The following is a 19,745-nucleotide window of genomic DNA, read 5'->3' as shown; positions in this document are numbered from 1 at the left end:
AAAGTACTGTATAAAACTGTTATGCAGGCTGTTTTCCTATTAGTTTCTTACAACATGTGCTTTCCTGTGTGGAATTGTCAGAAAGCTGCTAAGCTTTCTTCACAGCTGCATCATGTTCAGAGGCTCACATTCATTCTAGGATTGTACAATAGCAATCTGTTTTCTTCTTTAACTTCCATATGATCAGGGACATCTATTTTTTTGGGAAAAGTTATACCGCAAGTTAAAAATGTGATGGGCATTCTGTATGTCAGATTCCATTCCAGTACTCTGTTCCACAAAGACATTCAGATTTCCTGTTAGTGATACCTTCTATCAGTAAATTATAGTGACAAACTTCTGCTTTTTCTATTACATTACAACATTGTAAGTAAAATGTGCAGTTTTTATTCCTCTGCCCTATACCGTGAATAGATTAGATGTTTAAAAATTATTTTGATTGTTATTATTATCATTATTTAGGAAGCAACAGTAGATACAAGTGTTGAAATTATCTTACTGTGATAACTACACAGCAACAGATAATGGACTTCCTTTGTTGTGCATATAATGTGTCCTATAATCCATGGTCCTGTGGATGACAGGAAGGGATTTGTCTGTGATGATCTGTGTGGTTATTGTTTTTCTTTCATCAGTTTAACAGAGTTAAAACTTTGAGAACCAAACATAGCAATAAATAATAAAAAAGGGCATTTAACTGTGGTAGTATTGCCTGTTTTGGAGTGGGGAGTGGGGTCACTCTAGTTGCTATTTTTCTTTTCTGAGATACTAGAATTTTTCAAGACTGAGTCAAATATTGTGGCAGCAGTCTTTTATTTGATTTCAAGATAAATGAGAATAGGCATGAAGAGAGAGTTAAGGTGGCAGGCTGCAGTTTTAGAAGCTTGAGAAGAAGTAACATTTTAGTGTTCACAGGTTTTGATCTTTGTATCACTGGAGAAGGATCAGGTGAAGGATGGGTTGTTACTCTCCATCTAGTGCCGTACAGGTTGTTTTCACCCTAGACAGGAGAGTTCACTCATCTGTTTTTTGCTGCTCCTTCCACTTTAAAGGAGAAGGTGACCAGGACATTCCTGGCAATGTCACCACAGGAAAGTATGGTTTTTAAAAAGTGAGATTTTCTTTACACTTGAATTGTAAAATATGAATAGCTCCTGCATGATTCAAAAAGTTACAGCATGGCAGTCTTCTGTTAATATCTGATAATTAACATAGCCAGGAAGGCAGCAGAATTCTTTTGGAATGCCATGCTGGTAAAAGAGTGCTCTCAGGATAAATAGAAAACAGTAGAGAATTAAAGCACTAAACCAGAGGAACAATGAAGAGCTTTCTCCTGGTTTGAAACAGTAGTAACAGTCACTCAACAGGAAATGCTTTAGTTTGTTGTCTGAAATGAAGGGAAGGAGAAGGTGAGGTAATGCTGCATCTAACCATCAAAGCCTGATAAGAGAAAGCAGAGCAATTAGAGCTGCTCTTGTATAGTAATTTAGAAGTGAATAATTTTGGTTGAGGTGCTCAATTCAATCATGCTACCATTGGGGTCGGCAGAGCTGCTCTCAGTTACTGTGCCTGTAGGCCGTCGCAATTCTCTTGGTAGGGGATGGAGTAATGAAACCAACTTCTTGTTGGAAGCAATGAGGTGAAGCCAAGTGGAGGCTGGCAAGAATAGAATGTGCTGAATTTCAACTCACATTGCAGGAGACGAACAAAACTAATATGTCCTTCTGACTAGTGATAGGTTTGAATTCAAGCTGTGCTTCTGCACAGCAAACTTGAAAGGAAGTTAAAAAATTCTTCCGACTTCTACCTGTTTGTTCACAAAAAGCAAAAATATGATTTATGGCCCTAAAGACAGGAGACAGATCATCAGAGCCATGGAAAAAATCCATACTTTGGCTGCTTTTTGCTTTTTAGTTTAAGTAAGCTTTGAAATAAGCTTTGAAGGATCAGGCACTAGGCTTAAAATAGCAGCAGTGAAGTGGGGAGATCCTTAAGTTCTGTTTTTTCCTCACCATCAGACATCTCACTTTTTGCATAGGTACATTCCTGTTCTTTCCACTTCACATGTGACTGTTCTTCAGGTGAGGTTATCAGGCTGGTGGCGTGTGTAGATAGCATTTGTGTAGTTTCTGAGAATAAGATATTTGTTCTGCAACACTATTTAAATAATGATTTGAACCCAGTGGATTCAGTTGAATGCTGGCATGCATTATTATTTTATGACTTGACCTCACATCAGTACTATAATACCTCATTCTTCATAAAGTGATAGTTAAGTAACAAAGCTCAGGAACATTTTTTCCTCCTTGTTTTCCTTTGTGACTGTGTGCTAAGAATCGTCTTGAAGACCATCACTGTTTCTTTGTGCAGCATTCATTTATAAATGGTTTAGACCCAGGAAATACAGGCCAGTTTGAAGAATTACTTGAATTATTTATTTATCTGTTTAAATAAATTAAAGATGTAATCCTGGTTGTTTGTTTTCTCTCAATGCTGTCATTATTTGAAGATGTCTAACTGGGTATTGGCTAGATCTTTGGGTATATTATATGAGCTTTGGAATCTGTTTGCAACTATTTTCTCAGCATATTGAGTCCTGCAAATAATTACTTTTTATTAGACCTAATGAATCCTAATTGAATGTTTGCTCTTTTATATGCAGCTTGTTCCATTTCAAAATTGTAAAAGTTTGCACTAGCTTTACTTTGTGTAATAAAGACACTGATCTAATTTGCTGTCTCCCTGTAAATGATATTTATTCACTTACTTTAATAAATTGCAGCTTTTCAAAGTATGTCTTTCTAATGGTTCAAAAAATGTACCTTCTGTCTTTTTCCTCTTTTCAGATTTATCCAAGAATAGGTTAACTGAAGTTCCTACGGAGTTGTGCCATTTTGTGTCACTGGAAACACTAAATCTATACCACAATTGTATCAAAGTTATACCAGATGCCATAGTAAACTTGCAAATGCTAACTTACTTAAATTTGAGGTAAGTTTATCTTTGCCACTTTTTTTTTTTTATTTGCAAATATGCAAAGCTTTTTTTGTCTGCACTTTTTAAGGTTCTGGAACAACATACTGCATTTTTTTATGATACTGAGCAAAAGCTCACTGGCTGCAGAGACAGCTCTGTATGAAGGCATTGTAAATGCCAAAATGTAAAAATAATTATTAAAAGAAAGCCAAGAAAATTAATCCAGTTCTGTCCCTTAATCTTCTAACAAATCCGGAATGCTAATCATGTCCACATTTTTTTTAATTCACTTTTTTTTTTTTTAATTCACTTCTGATGACAAATTTTGTAAAGCTTGACATACATTTTACAGTTAAAAAGTTGGAGGGACAGAGGATTTATAGTTTTCACAATGGGAAATGGAATGGAAGACTGTGATACTATATCACAGTAGTTAAAAAGTTGGAAGGACAGAGGATTTATAGTTTTCACAATGGGAAATGGAATGGAAGACTGTGATACTATATCTATCACTAGCATAGTCATATTATGAAAGAAATATAGCTTCTGCCTTTTTGAGAAGAAAGTGGCAAAGAATTAGACATCTTTGCCTCCTTTCCAGGGGAAATCTATGTGAATACTAATCAGTATAGAGAATTGCTGTTAGTTAAAGTACAGGTGAATGCACATGTGCTCTTGATGGAGGGCAGGTGAGCGCTTTTTCAGCTGGGGCAAGGTGTGGGGTTTTCTTTGCCGTTTAATGTGTAAAAACTGTAATAGTGAAGATATATCAGTCTGCTCTTTGTGAGAATGAGGTCTGAGTAGAAGGTGAAGTGGCTCTCGGCCTTTTAAATTCAGGGAATGAAGTTCTGATCATCAGTTTTATCAACACTGAAGATCGTTCTCATGTCTTATTTTCTCAAGTCTATATTATTACTATGCTGCAGTTTTGGCCACTGTGGAACACTATTTTGTCTTAAAAATTTAAGTGGAATAGTGCGTCCTGAGTATCTGCACACATACAAAAAATAGGACTTGAGATTTTGAATCAGTGTATGTTAGATATACATTAAGAACTTAAAACTAGATTAAGTTATTAAATATACATAAAACATCTTGATAAATTTAGGAATTAACTTGGTTAGAATTCAATGTCATGAAACAGTGAATTAAAACTCTGTATAGTGACAGAATTTGTCTGAATCATCACAAAACTATAATAGATTTTATATCACATATGACAGTAAATTGGTCAAAATAAAAGCAATTTTTAATTTGATTAAGTAAGGTCATTTCTCTCCGTTTAAAATTCCCCCCTTCACTTGGATGTGCCCTTCCTCATGTTAGTTGAACGTATTGAAGAGTCTGGAGAAGGAAATACAGCCTTGACTTTCTAACCACGTTGCTTCTTGGCAAGAAATACATAATAGATTTAAAATGCATATTTTTCTGCCTGTTACCAGCAGTGCCCATATGTTGAATAGCATTAAAAAGTCATGCCATGAGATCTATATATAGTTTTTTGGCATTGGTGGATACTGTTCATGTTTTATTTAAAGAAATTCCTTTGAAGCTAATGATGATTTATTGCTCACTTGCCCTGGTTATGTTCTGTTCTTTATCTCTTACTGGGTTGCTTTTGAGTTCTGTGGAGCTTAAAAATTGTTTTCACTTATTTTTTATCTGTGTCTGATCTGTGGCATAGGGTTACTGTTTTAGAGTCTAGGCTCCCTCCATTTGAGTTCTTTGAACTTGAAAAAATACTTTCAGGTAATTTTTCAAAACAGTTGTGTCTTGGTCTTCTGTAAGGACATTAGAGTTAAGAAACCTGGCTCCACAACAAGGATTCATACTTTTTTCAGCTTCTGCTGGTTAACAGTTGGAGTTCTCATTTTTATTTTCTTTGGGTTTGTTACTTGATATCTCTGTATCTTGGCATGCACAACAGAGATAGGATGGTAGTTTGCTTTGTACATTTTGAGACTGTTTTGTAGAGCATGAATATGCATCTCTATATGCAGCTTTGTAGCACGCTGCTGGTCTGGCTCTTGAAGAAATGCTTTGCAACTTGTGGAATTTAAATTTTTCTTTGTCTTTGTTTCATGTCAATATTGCAACTCCTACTGAAATTACACAGGACAATTTTTACCATGTGTTCCAGAGTGTAGTCACATGTCTTTGCTCTCTGAAGCCTTAACATGTAGGCAGGAGCTAATAAAAATGGTTTATACTGGGGTACCCCTTCAAGTTACTGTTCATTGTTTTACTACATGTTAATAATCATAAGAAAGAAAATGTTACATTTTAAGGAAATTTTTTAATATTCCAGAAGACAGTAATTATTATGTTTTTCTGATAAGCATAAAGTTTCTTCTGGGAATTGAGCCACAAATTACTATTTATAATCTTGTGGACATCACAAAGGTTCAGGACATTTGTCATCTTTAAGCTCTAGCTTCTGAATCTTGTGAAGAAATGAACCATTGATAGTCCCAGAAATTTTTGCTGTTTTTACCTGGGTTAATAGCACAGAACCATAGAACAAGACATACCAAGTAATCTTCAACTAGAAATGTGCTTTAAATTAATTGAGAAAAATAACCATTTTGTCTGTTATTTATATATTTGTCTTTCAGCTGGAACAAAAGGCATCCATTTTAATGGCACAGAAAACCACAGGAATGTTTAAATATTTGCAAAATACTGTCTCAGTTGACTTTCCTGTATTCATTAGAAAGGGAAACAGCTGTTTTTTGCAACAAACAGATTTGTTACAATGTTGTTAAACTGATACAATGCATTTTTTCCACGGTGGTAAATTCTGCAATATTGTTAGTCAATAATCAGGTGTTTCTAATGTGCAAGTGTCTTAATTATTGCCTTTTGAAAATTTCAATTTTATCTGCATAAAATATGACCCACAAAAATGAAGACATTTTGCAGCTCTGAGTTTGTGAGTATACAGTAGAACATCACCGATGGTTTTAATATTTTTTGTTTTGTTTTGTTGCAGTCGGAATCAGCTTTCTTCTTTGCCAGCTTGCCTGTGTGGTCTTCCTCTAAAAGTCTTAATTGCAAGTAACAATAAGCTAGGTTCCCTTCCAGAAGAGATAGGTCAGCTAAAACAGTTAATGGAATTGGTATGTTACTGATCTTTTTTTCACTTTTTATTTTGACTTCTTTTGAATTTAAATAGAAACAGTAAAATTCACTTTTTGCATATATTTGAACAAGTGCTCAATACTATAATGTAGTTTGCAGACCTTAAGTTTTTAACTTCTCAAGCGTGTTGGATAGTAACACAATAGGAGTTTCCTTTATGTTCTTCAGGACTATTTTAAACAACATCGCTGCTCTTTGTTCGTTCAAAACTCAAAGTTCCTCATCTTTACCAGTGTTGCTCACTGCCTGCCCTGGCTCCCTGTTTCACTGTATCAAGTCCTCAAGTTCTGGCATCAGGCTCTGCAAGGTTGTACACCCCTGTAGCACCCTCCTCTCCTGCTTCCTTTCTGTGTTTTTACTATCTGCTTACCACACTGCATTCCACTTGAGATACTGGTCTTAGCAGTTTATTTTCGTTTTATTTCACTACATTTGTCATGCAACCTTCCTTTCCTGGAACACCTATCTAAACAGATCTACAAAATGATTATACTCCTTGTTGTCAAAGCTGTCTACACAAATACAGTTTCTACAGGCAGTTGATCATTTAGAGTATATTGTCCAGTCAATGACAGTCTGAAAAAGCAAAACTGATTTGATACTATAGCATAAAATTTATTTAATTGCACATGTTCCTGGAAAATATATGAGAATGCTTCCCTTTCTCTCCCTTTATCTTCTTCTGCTATATATTGTAGGCAGAGATTCTGAATTCTTTGACATAAGTATTCTGGTTATTTCTATTAATTTTGACCTTTTGAGATACAAATTGACAAACTATATTTTGACACTGTTAATTTATGCATAGTAAAGCAATCAGATTTGAACTTCCTTCCAGCTGCTGTTATCTCCATAGACAGCATTTACCTTGCATTGCTTTTCTGTGCCTGAAAGTGCCTTATTATCATATTCTTGTTTTTATAATAGTAGTTCCTCCAATAAATTACATTACAGAAATTAATAACATTTTTTGAGGCTCCAGCCCTGCTATTGATTCTTCATAGGTGGTATGAAGTGGCAACTATGGGGCTTTTTACTCTTGATATTCTTGAGCAGCATCCTGTGGTATCAGGCTTCTGTTATATATTACAATTGATATGGCTGTTGATGAGGATGGTGGGTGTAGTTACCTTTTTCTTTCTGAGTTATGACTGAGTTCAAGACGACCAAGTTTGTTTTCTTTGGTGAGCATTATTAATTTATCTTATCAAATATTTTAAATTTTTGTGTGTGGTGGGTTTAGTGAGATTTACACAGATGGTTCTGATTTAATTATTCTTAAAAATATGTTAGGTTATAGCACTGTTTTTGTTTTGCTTAAAATAGACACAACAGAAGGTGATGGTTCCAGCTTTATAAATAATTTAAGTTAAATTTAGTAAAAAGTAAAAGCTTGAAATCAGTGTTGATTACACCCAAAGCAGTTTGGGTTTGTTAAGTTCAAGCATATCATGTGTTTAAATTTTGGAATTCTGGATTTTCATATTGCTTTCCAGTTATACTATAGCTTGTGTTACTGTTTGTTATGAAGAGCAAAACAATTCTTGCTCTAAAAGTATTTCATATGAGAACTCCAGCTACATGTCACTTTGGTAGCCTAGAAGATACATGAAAACTGAAAAAGGTCTGATGCTTGTTCTTTGTGATTTAGAAGGCTTCGGGGAGGAGGGGCTGAATGAAAAACAAGTTTTTGTTAAATTGAGCATGAATCTGTTCAGATGACCTGATTACACAGTTTGATGCCACCATGTGTGTTTGGTACATTTCTAGTGAAAAGAGTTGCACTATTTAACTGGAAATGACATAACTGTGATGTATTGGGAGAAGCAAATAGTGGTAGGATTGAGAGTGGGGAATCTGTGTTGGCATGTAAACTGTAAAGCAGTTTAGATAATAAGGTGATCATTGTTCTGAAATGAGTAAAGGAAACAAACAAAAAAACATGAAGTCATATTGCAGTTGTTGCACAAAAAGTTCAGCTGTGTGAGAGCAGTGCCAGCCTGAATAGCATGGGATTCAAGCAGAAGCATCACCCAGCACTCTGGCAGGGAGTGCTGTTGTTTTGATGTGTACACAGTGCTGGTGCTGGCCTGGGCCATGGGATAGACCCTGAGATGCCACCTGGCTCCGTGCAGTTCTCGTATCCATAGGCCATTTTTAAGCAACCTCAGGTTCCCCAGATGTTTCACAAGCTGCATGCAGTGAGATCTGTATGTACATAGCAAAGAGTTCTTTTTATCTACTTTTTTATACAAAATTTATCCCATAGTCACTGTAGAATGATGCAAATGTAATTTGCTGCAAATTAGATCTTTCCAATAAACTCTGCATTTTCCCTTCTATCCTCCAGAATGGGGTAGGTAATGGTTTTCTTATTAGAGGTATGTGTTTTTATGAATTTCATACCTGTAGCATAGAACAACTTCGATATTACTTGCAGAAAACTTCCAGGTATTCTTTTAAATGTAGGGTTCTGACAGCTAACTTATTTTGGTTCTTGTAGCATAAGTTTTTTCTCCCTGCGGTATACATTGTAATTATTTGGCAAAAAATTTGGTTGGTAAGTTTACTTTTATTTGCTGCAAAAAAATCTTTGACTCAATCATGCCTCTACTGTCAGCCAGCATAGTGCAAAATTAGTGTGAAGATAATCTGAAACTTATTTTCTGCCAAGGAAAAGTAATTAGGGAGAGATGTCTCAGCAATTACACCCAAAACTATCAGATGTACAGTAAAATTCCATTCTCCATCCTATCAGGCAGTATTGCACTTCTGCCTTCTTCAGATAACAGCCCCCTCCATCTCTGGGATGCTCCTATCTCATGTTGGAAGCCTTCAAATTTCTTACCTGAGATTTATGTCCTTTACCTCATTCATCTAATCAGAGACAGCAGCCTGACCACTTATGACTTGCTACCTGCTGTTTTCTAAAAGGGTCCCTGTGTTCACATACTTTGTAACTTCTTTTTACTCTTCGTTATAGCTTCTGTGTCACAAGCTCTGACTGAACCCATGTGCTTTTTAGGAATAATGGCTCAGTCAGGAGTCCTGAGTTTAAAGTTATGAAAGGAGGAAGTTCGCCTCAATTTGAATGGTTTGGATAAACTTCTGTGTGTGTATGAATAAATCTGTTAATGTGGAGTCAGAGTACCTTATTGTTTTTTCTGTTTATCTTGCTGAACATACATGCTGAATTGGATTGGTTTAAGGCCATTTAAACGTTACCATAAACAAAGGGAAACAATTGATGATTTTGCTTTCATGCCACTGAGCTTCATGCCACAGAAATTAATGTTAAATTTCCTTTATTTAATAAATGTTAAATAAGACCCTTACATTTCTCTGATTTTGACAAATTGCCTTGTCATGGCAGGACATGATCTATCTGGTGAGAACAAAATAGAATTAATACAAGAAGTCTGATGTCAGCAAATACTAGTTCCCCATGGAACTTGCGTGTTTGCACTTCAGTTACCTGTAAATGTCCTTGAAGCCAAGTTCCAAAATGGTGGTTGCATAATTCCTTAAAAAATTACTACCTTGGAAACCATAGGTATTTGATAGTATTGCTGCCATTACTGCCAAAGTAGCGAGAAAGTTTAACACTGTCTCTGTCACATACACACTCATGAAGTCTAATACTAATCAAGAGCATAACTACAAATAAATGTTACAAGTCTTTGTTTTCCATGGCTGTTCAAACACAGTAATAAAAAAAGCAAGTTGGACTACAGTGTTTAGTAGGCTAAAGGATACTGCTGTCTCTAGAGATCTTGTGAATGCTGACACGCTGTCACAACAGATCAGTCTTATTGAGGATGTTTTGAAAGGCTGTAAGTGGAAGTGGACTTTGTTTTTGAGGTTACATACTGCCAGCTTTCTTTTTCTTTTTTTGATGCTTCCTCTAGAATTCTCTGTCTCTTTCTCTGGCTTGTTCTGGTGTGCGTGCCTAAGTACACTTGGTCTAGAGTTTCTTTGCCGCAAGGTGACTTTAAATTCTGTGCCCTAAAAATCAAATATCTAATTATGAAGTAATTTAAAGACTGTAAATTAAAAATTGAACAGTAAGGCTTTAAAAATAAATGGTCAGGGAACAGTGCAATTAACCAAACTTTGTGACAACTTGGGCAAAAATGCACTCATTAGCTGGGATTTTTAATTTCCTTGTCTAAAAGCTAAAAGTAATTTCCTGACTGTGTTTTGAGAAGGGAAGGAAGTCTTGGCAGCAATAGGATTCTATTACAAGAAGAAGCTTGTTGTATACAGGGAACAGCATTGCCAGATCACATTTTGGTTTTACTATCCTGTATTTGTTAAGTAGATTTTAGGCTCAAAGATAGGGAGTTAATATAATGCTTTTGACTGGCATTAAAGCAAGCATCTTCAAAGACATGATTGGAAATCTGGCTTCTCGAACTTTTGTAGTCTAAGAGCTCCCAGATACTTTATAAATGCATTTGAAACAGTTGAGAGAGTAGGAGTATTCAGTTGGCTTTTCAGGAAAATTGGACATTACCCATTTCTTACTGTGAGATACAATTTCCTTCTTTTAGTACTGAAATGACAGCAGAATTGGAACATTACTGAAATTTGCAGGTTGCCTGGGATGTGAGCAGAGGTGTCAATGTCCATTTGGCAGCAAAAATGATAGCTAGTATTTAACAATTGTCTCATCACAGACTGACTTAATCCAAGAAGTTGCTCTTTCATACCCATTCGTAGCAGTTTCTTGCTTGAAATAGTTAATTAATGCCAAATAGGCTCTGTCCCTTTTCATTACGTGCTGTGATGATCAAATATATGCCTTTACTGAGCATCATTACAGAATGTTATTGCTGTATTACTAGTATTATTATTGTTATTATTATTTATTTTGCTTAAATATTCCATCTACAAGAGCAAGAACCTTTTTAAAAACTCAGATCCACACAATAGGATTTTTACGTTTCATCCTAACATATTTGGTTATGTAATCACTATACTGAATTCTTCAGATGAAGAAAAGAGAAAAAAAATCTAGAACTTGTTAAGTAGTTGTGAATAGTTCTATAGAAATTAACTTAACTTTCAAAATTAACTTCTTCTCCAAATAACAATTTGCTCTGGTTTTAACTAACGTGCATTTTCCCATGGTGTTTTTTTGTTAGTTGTTATTTTGTGGGGGGTTTTTTTTGTTTTTGTTTTTTTTTTTTTTTTTTTTTTTTTGGTGACTACAGGACACAGATGGTTGCATTTTTTCAGGTTAATACAGTGTCACAATAATAATAGCATATTAGCTATGTTTGTATTATGGGACATGTAGGAGCTGAAAGTTCATTATTATTTGTTATTGCTGTTTTACTCTAGGATGTTAGCTGTAATGAAATCACAGCTTTGCCACAGCAGATAGGCCAGCTGAAATCTTTAAAAGAACTGAATGTCAGAAGAAATTACCTTGAAGTTTTACCCCAAGGTAAAAGCAAATGAACAAAAAAAAATTTTATAGTAGCTCTTCTTATTATAATTTTGAAAGTATTTTTAATCATATAAATAGATATTATTAAAAAGTAGCTATTACCTTGTGTTCAAATCTATTCCATTTGGGTCTGCAGAAGATAACATTCATTGGTATCCACTGAAGCACAGTGTGTGAGGTTTCTTCAATGTGTCTTTATGATTCTAGGCAACTTTAAGTTAAACAAGTGTCTGAATGCAGTATGGGAACTGTCAGCTGAATTTCAGGGAAAAAAAAATCAAAGTATTTGTTTACAATTTATTGTCACTTGTATAACAACACTTAGTTATTTCCCAGTATAAAATCGAGTAAATGTTGTCTTATTCCTCCCTGAGTTTGTATTTTTCCTTAAGGCAAAAGGAGGGTTATTAAAAAATGTTATTATTTTATGCCAAAAATAACAACAGATATAACACCTTCTCTTTTTTATTACTTTTAGAACTAGTACAGCTTCCCTTGGTAAAGTTTGACTTTTCCTGCAATAAAGTGCTTGTGATTCCAATTTGTTTTAGAAAGATGGTGCAGTTACAAGTATTACTGCTTGAGAATAATCCTTTGCAATCTCCACCAGCACAAGTAAGTAATAATTTAAGTTGTGCCTTAATATTGGATGGCTGCTAACACATTTTGGAGTGTAAAATGTCACCTTCTGCAATTGCAGGCTTCTGAATTTCAGTTATCACAGACTGTTGATAGTTGTTGATATTTAAATAAGACATAAGATGTATCTAAATAAGACATAAAAATATCTTCTGTTCTCAATATGAATTTATACAGCACTTCAACACACATCTAGAAGATGTCCATTTTGTTAGCTGTTAATTTTTGTGTTTTCTATCTGCATATGAATGCTAATGTTGGAATACGTGCATAATTTTGAAAAACAGTAGTGATAAACTTCCTGGGTAATTTTTATTTCTGGTAAAATGAATCCAGTTCTAGAAGGTTCTACAGTGATTTGCTAACTTTAACTTTAAAAATATGCCTAAATAGTCGAAAACACAATCCATGTGAAATTTATTTCACATTATAGTGTAAGTTCATAGATTGTGATGCACAAAGAAATAAAAGTCCTCTTTGGAGGTGTAGGCCTCTCTGAGTAATAAAGATTAATGAATGCAACCTGTATTTGCTGCTTAAGGACAATTTTGTTATTGTTAAATTACTGGACAGTAAATTCAAACTGCATCTCTGAAAGCCACAAGTGTTCTGGCTCAACAGTGGTTGAAATACTTAAGAATTTTTATTACATTGGAGAAGTGCTTTTCATACTCAATAGTGATGCTGCATTTAAACTAAAAAATACAAAGCAGGAGGTGTGCACATAAAGAAAAAGAAAATTCTAAAATGAAGTTGAATTGCATCATAAGTGTGCTTGGACACTATTAAAAACAATGTGACCAAGAATATAATGAGCACACTAGTTAATTAAATGTCATTGTACACTAATTTTGAAAATAATTACTCAATTTATAGTTAGTAAAAGGCCATACCATTTATTTTAATTTTTTTTTTGAGTTAGAAGCTCATTTGGATTTTTTTAAAGAAGAATACTTTTTTTTTTCTTGTTTTCTTTGTTAGTCTCTGAGGGTCTTTATACTGACACACACAAATAATTGAGTAGTACTTAGTAATTGAGAAATAATTGAGAAGTACTTAGTAATTTAAAAAAAAATCTATTTTCCTTTAGGTGAAATTTATAATATTAGTTGAATTTCAGGGAGGTTTATGCTAAGTGACACTTGGAATAAATTGCTTTTTTTATTCTAGTTATAAACCTAATTTTTTCCATGTCCCACAGATTTGTACAAAGGGTAAGGTGCATATATTCAAATATCTGACTGTACAAGCCTGTCAGATTAAAACAGCAGACTCGCTGTATCTTAATGCCATTGAACCACAGCATTTGCCACAACCTGTGGAAGAGAGGTATGTATGAAAGTCTCACTTGTTTTTTTCATGTAACACTTAAAAACAATAAAGTAGTATTTATGTTTTGGTTCCACAGTTTTGTTTCTTTAGATGCTATTCAGAGTGTACTTTTTTGCACAGAGATTTCATTTACTTTTATTCTAATGCAATCCTCGTAAGAGTTCAGAAACTGAAAAATCAATTCTGATTAAAGTTAACAGCGCGTTAGTTAAGAGTTTAAAAGTGAACCTTAGTTTAAATCTAACCTCTCTCTGGTGGATTCCTGGAATACATTGAAAATAATCAGATGGTAGTTACATTAGATGTTGGTGTGATCTATCAATCTATCTACACATTAAATAAATTCTAAATTCATGTGGTGTTTTGTGATTTTTATGATGAGTTTTATGATTATATGTGATTTGTATGTTTGCACTTTGGTGACATCTTAATCTTTTTTAATTCATCCAAAATCACCTACCAAACAAAGAGAACTGCATGAATGTTGAGATGCTTTTAAAATTGAGTGTACTGATTTGTTTGCAAAATGAGGCAAAATCTTCTGTCTTGTATCAGTCATGTAGGAAATGGCATCTTGTACCATGGTTTAAGGACAGGAACCAGATACAAAGCAGTTCCTTTCTATGAGAATCTCCGTAGCTGGTTGGAAATCAGCTTTTAGCCCAGTCTTTCTTTGCTAATAAGGGCAGTATAATATAACCAACCAGAGAAAGTATGATATCTTTGAAGAGAAGTACTCAATGAAAACAAAGTGTTGATATGAATAATAGTAGAGATGTTACTGCTAAAATCCTGGGAGGAAAAAACCAAGCTGTTCCGGAATCCCCCTTTCAGTCATCTCAATAAGATTTGAATCAAATTGTATTCGTCCAACCTTTGGAGAGCCCTTTGTGACTTTCTGTCAGATAAATGTCAAAGGTGAGAAGAATCCAGGATGAAGAGTAGGTGTTCCATTTGGGAAACACCTACTGGTTTTCTATTTTGTTCTTTTCATATACAAGAAAATTGACAGGAATGTCATGTCCTGTGTGGTGTTTTGGTCATATTGGAGAATACAAGTTAGGGTAAGGTTATGGTACAGACTAGATTTCCAAAGGTAGTTTCTGCAAAACAATCTTCAGTGTTTTCTGATAAGAGATAATTTAAGATTAGATTAATGAATCAGATACTTTATTCGTGTGAAGACTGATAAATCTCCTTTCTTAAATTGCTGTGTCAATCTGAATTCAGTGTCACAGCTTTCAGGATAGCAAATAAAGGGATATAAGGTATATTTTAAAAAAAAGTTAGGTGATGAGAGTATTGCATCTAATAGTGCACTTTAAAACGAGTAGAGGTCGTATTGGGTAATGAAACCAGAACAGAGAGCCTTTGCTGTTATTGCAGTAATTTTTTCAAAAAACCTAAATTCCAAGGTCTATTTTAAGGCTCCAAAAGGAGGTTTCTGTGTTAATAATTATTTCAAACCTGAGGGAAATATGAGTTCTGTTTTAATGGATCACTGGTTACAATTATATCAGTTGACTCCACTTTGAGTTAAACTATTTTGGTTTCTTCTCCCATGGCTAAATTGCTTCAGTCCTGTGCTGCTTAGCTAGTAACTAAGCAGTTTTGCATAGTGTATAGACAAAAGCAAGCTAGTAGCAGATTATTTCTGTTATTTCATTAATTCTTAGGCTAACTAGCCATTCAGTCTGATCTATTTTACCATCACCAGATTCAATGTTTGGTCTTTTACTGTACTAAGCTATTTTACCCTCTACCATTAAGAATAGTTTGAAATTTGCTCAGAGTTAAGTGAAACCAGAACAGAATTTGAATGTAAATGCTATGATAGCTTTTTACTGATTTTTAATTTTTTTATTCACATCTAGCATTGATGACATCTACCCAAGTAAAAAGGACTCAGATTCAGGTGTTGGTAGTGATAATGGTGATAAACGTTTGTCAGCAACAGAGGTAAGTTACCTGCCTTTTGTGTCAAGCTCCTCTCCAAGCACTTGTATTTTGACTGTATTTTAAGTTTGGCAATAATGTGAAAAGATTTTTAGACTCAAACCTCTACACCCATATTCTTGACATGAATTTTACACTAAGAAACGGATAAAACAAAGATAAAAGGAGACTGTGTAGGTTTTTTTTATTTTTAAAAAAAATTTTTTTTGTCTGTCCACTGTTTGGAGTGGGAATGAGATACTTGCTTCCAAATGGTTACAGACCTAGCAATAGTGAAAATCCTCTACAGTTTTCTGGCAGTTTATATAATCTAGAGAATGAGAAACAAACCACAATTCATGTCTGCTTTTTTCAACAAAGTAAACATGGTAACAGGTTACAAGCTGATGACTTCTCACATATTTTTCTTTTTGCCCGATTACTCTTTCCTGTTGGGAGTTTACAGTGCCCAGTCTCAATATGTTCTGTGATGTGGTTATGGCAGATTGCTATAGTGTAGAAACTTCAGAAACTTCGCAGATTTTAATGTGTTTAAATATTCTGGCAGCTAGGCAATGCTGAAAATAAACCTTCAGATCTTTTCCTGAACTTTGCTGTCTGACTGAGCAAAGAGAAAGGGTAGCTCTGTGGCACTAGTGTTGTCCTAAGCACTTACAACTGATTCACAGAGGTTTTTTTCTGAGGCACTCTTTAGCTGAACAGGGCACTAAACCTGTGTTGAGTTGAACTGAATAGATAATGATAAATAAGTAAATAATTAACAGCGTAAATCAGTGATGATGATCTTTCTGAAATACACAGTAATGGGATTTGTGGTCTGACCTAATGGGAAATGCCTCACATTAAAAGGATGACCTTCTTGCTACTTAAAATAATTCTACACTGATTCTTTAGTGTTATTGTCCTCTTCTGAGGAAAAAGGATTTTGTTTTGAAACAAATGTATGAAGAATCAAGCTTAGATACTGAATTTATAGTTACTTAAAAGCAAATTGAACATGAATCCACTTACTCACTGATTGGTCTTTTAAATGCAATAGTACTTTAAAAAACCCCATGTGAATTTCCAATGTTTGGGCAAGCTTCTTGGTAGATGGAAATGAAGTAGAATTGTTATGAATTCTAGACAAATCTCTTACAGCTATAGGTAAACCATTAGAGCATTCCGTCTGTTCAGAGACACTTACAAACCATTTTGCCAGTCTTACTCTTCCTGAAGCTCAGTTGGCTTGTGAATGAAACTTTTATCCCAGGATTTCCTCTTTAGCTATAAATACCACCTTTAGAAAATAGATCATGTTACCTGTAATCAAAAGATAGCAATTGAAATGTTGCAAAAAGTATTTTGAAGACTACCAACAATGAACCAATACATTTTTAATAGCACAAAACCTTTTTTATATAAGAATGATTTGCTCATTCTGTCACCACCTGACTGCTGCTCTACTTTTAAGGAGAAATAGATGCTGAGATTAGTAATCCTGAATGCATTTGTTAGTAAATTTACCGTGCTCTTTCCTTTTGATGTGACCTTTAATACCTGTGTAACACATGGGAATTGTGCAAAAAATATTAGCATAATGCAAATACAGACTCACATGTGTTGTTAATTGCATCCAGAAAGTTACATACCAAACTTTGGACAAACATTAAATGATAGTCATAATCATTAAAACATGTTTCTGGAGGTTTTTTTATGAATATAAACTTCTGTTTAGTGTGGAGGTAGTGGCTATTGAGTTTCTATTCTTGTACAGAAAATACTGCGATGTCATTTTTCATGTGTAAATTAATAACATAAATAAATCACTTCTTTGAACAGTAACGTAGTTTTTAGGAAGATTGCTAATTGACTTTGCATGAATACACAGAAGAGGGAGTACTTGATGAAACAAACTGTTTATATATCTCTTTTGGACTTTGTAGGGTCCTTACAGCATCAGTTTTCCCAGCTATAGCCATTCTGGGCATTTCAAGTGAAAGATATCTTGTAGCATTGCTGTGAAATTGATCATTGCAACTTGAAGACAAATTCTGCCTTAAGGCAGTCTACCATTTACCTCATCTTTTAGGAAAAATACAGCATTTTGATTATTTTTCTCCCTTCATTTGCCCTTATTTTTCCTTTTGTTAAAATTCATTAGAATCAAATTGTAATGGTGTCTGTGGTTTATTACCTGTATGAATGATGCATTAGTACCAGCAGGAATATAGATGAATAATTTTTCAAAGTGCATCATCTCAATTCTGTCTTAGAATAATGTTAGGTATTTTTGATTCTGATTTGTCTATTATCTTCTCTTGCTGTCTGAATAAAAAATAAAACTGAGGAAGAAGGAAGTTGGATACAGTATTCCCTGTGAAGGAGCGATATTTTTGTATTATCCAAGGCGGCTTTGGATGGTTTTTGTTTCATGGTATAGTGGTAGGAAACGCCTGGAAAATTAATTGCAGAATTCTGTAGGTCCTGAAAGTGAGGCATAGCCTGTTAAAGGAATATTTTTTTGTTTCCAAATTGAATGGTCTGTTCCTTTTTTTATACCAACACTCCAAAATATTTTCTTCAAAGTGTGTGTTACTCTGCTGAGGAAAAAAAAGATGGTACCTGTTTCGGATCCAAAACTTCTAATAATGTGTGTAGGAACATTTTACTGTACTGTTTTCAAAGGACAGTTGAAAAATTAACACAGCATGAACTTTGATCTAGAATAATCAAATTTAGTACTTAAATGTCGTATGAGATACATCCTAAAAGAGAAGGAACTTCACTGTAACCTTGGTTGTCTGAATTAATTTATATTTTATATTGTACCTGTCTTCTCTCTTTTTTTTTTTTTTTTTTTAAGCTGTTGGATTGTCATTGCTTCAAATCTAAAAGACTTTTGTGCTTAGGGTATTTGGAGTGTCATTTATTTTCTGGTGGAGGTACTACTTGGTTTCATTTTAAAATATCATTAACTTTAAAATTTGAAATTTATTTTGAAAAGGCTTTATGAAGCCCCTGGACACCCTTTTTTTTTTCTCCTTAATTTTTTTCTCCTTAAGCTGAAGAATAGAGCCAGTGAATTCATAGAGTTAATAACATGCAGTTTATTCATCAGAAAGAACATTCATCATGGTCCACGTTTGCAACATGTCCAAGGTATTCTTGGAAAAGAGGAACAACCACATGTACCTTTGATAGGGTTTTTAAGAGCAAGGTGGATTTGCTCCATTCTTTATCACAAACTTTAGCTTCAGGAGTTAGAAAAAATACTTTCTACATAGATTATGAACATCTAAAAGTAGCAAGAATGTCAAACTTCGACTAGAAGCTAGCTAGAATTAAATAACTGATTATATGTAACACATTTCATTACAGATCTTTTTTGATACAGTGGTCTGAACTGATAAAATGGGGCATATAATTTCCTTTAAAAATATTTTCCAAGGATATGGAAAAAAGTGCTGTTTGGATTATAGCCGTTATAAATACGGAATGCATGTATGGAAAATGTATGCACAGAGTAGCACGTTACAGAAACACAGAGCATATAAAGAATGAGCAACACTCATAGACTTTCTGGGAAATACATTTGCAAAGTTCTGAGACTGTTATAGTGGCAAGTTCTCTGTCTCAGGGGAGCAAGAAAAAAACTTGGCCTCTTCTGCAAACTGTGGTTTTGCTCTAGCTCACCTCAGGAGGGGATGTGAGCAAGTCCCACTTGAGCAGGTCACTATTGGCCTTGCAGAGAAACAGAACCATAGTGGCCTGGGACAGAATTGTGCCTGTGCTTTGTTGTGCAGCTGCTATCTGTAAAACCATAGACAGGATAGGTTTGTTAGATACAAGTCAAGTGTTTTAGTGTACCAGCTACTAGAGCTGAAAAAATGGGTGAGCTTTTAAATCAAAAAAATCTAGTGTACTTGAGAGTCTGTGCTTTTTTTTTTCAGTTCTGTCAATTAACATAAAGATGATGCCTTGCTTGATGTTAGTCTTGCTTGCTGTAGGCATGCAGTTCAGAAGCTGCAAGGTAAAGCAGGGAAGAAGAGTTGTGGAGGGGAAAAAAAGGGCTATGGTATGAAGCTCAGTGTTTCTACAGACTTTGGTGGCTACAAGGAGGCCCTGTTTTCAGCTGCCCCAGGAAAGCACAGAGAGCAGCACAGTGCAGTGGTGTCAGTGCAAGGAGATGACTAGTGACGTGAGTAAGACAGGAGGACACTTGAATTGTTCTACTTGGCAAACCTCATGTGAGGATATATGCGGC

The 19,745-nt window shown here is 34.6% G+C and overlaps 1 protein-coding gene across 7 annotated transcripts in view; it reads left to right on the top strand.

The window, feature by feature from the left end:
* Nucleotides 1-19,745, top strand: part of LRCH1 (leucine rich repeats and calponin homology domain containing 1) — a 117,233-nt gene that overhangs the window by 50,977 nt on the left and 46,511 nt on the right. For all 7 annotated transcript variants that reach the window (XR_010996523.1, XR_010996526.1, XR_010996522.1 and 4 more), the window contains exons 2-7: nt 2,847-2,991; nt 5,969-6,095; nt 11,464-11,569; nt 12,051-12,187; nt 13,413-13,540; nt 15,418-15,502. Coding sequence is in view for 2 of the 7 variants with exons in the window: in XM_068182172.1 (XP_068038273.1) it covers nt 2,847-2,991; nt 5,969-6,095; nt 11,464-11,569; nt 12,051-12,187; nt 13,413-13,540; nt 15,418-15,502 (728 nt within the window). In the remaining 5 variants the exon portion in view is untranslated. The remainder of the gene's footprint in view (nt 1-2,846; nt 2,992-5,968; nt 6,096-11,463; nt 11,570-12,050; nt 12,188-13,412; nt 13,541-15,417; nt 15,503-19,745) is intronic.

The sequence above is a fragment of the Anomalospiza imberbis genome, chromosome 2 (assembly GCF_031753505.1).
Source record: "Anomalospiza imberbis isolate Cuckoo-Finch-1a 21T00152 chromosome 2, ASM3175350v1, whole genome shotgun sequence".
NCBI classification, from domain to species: Eukaryota; Metazoa; Chordata; class Aves; order Passeriformes; family Viduidae; genus Anomalospiza; species Anomalospiza imberbis.
This window is presented reverse-complemented; position numbering and strand designations above follow the sequence as displayed.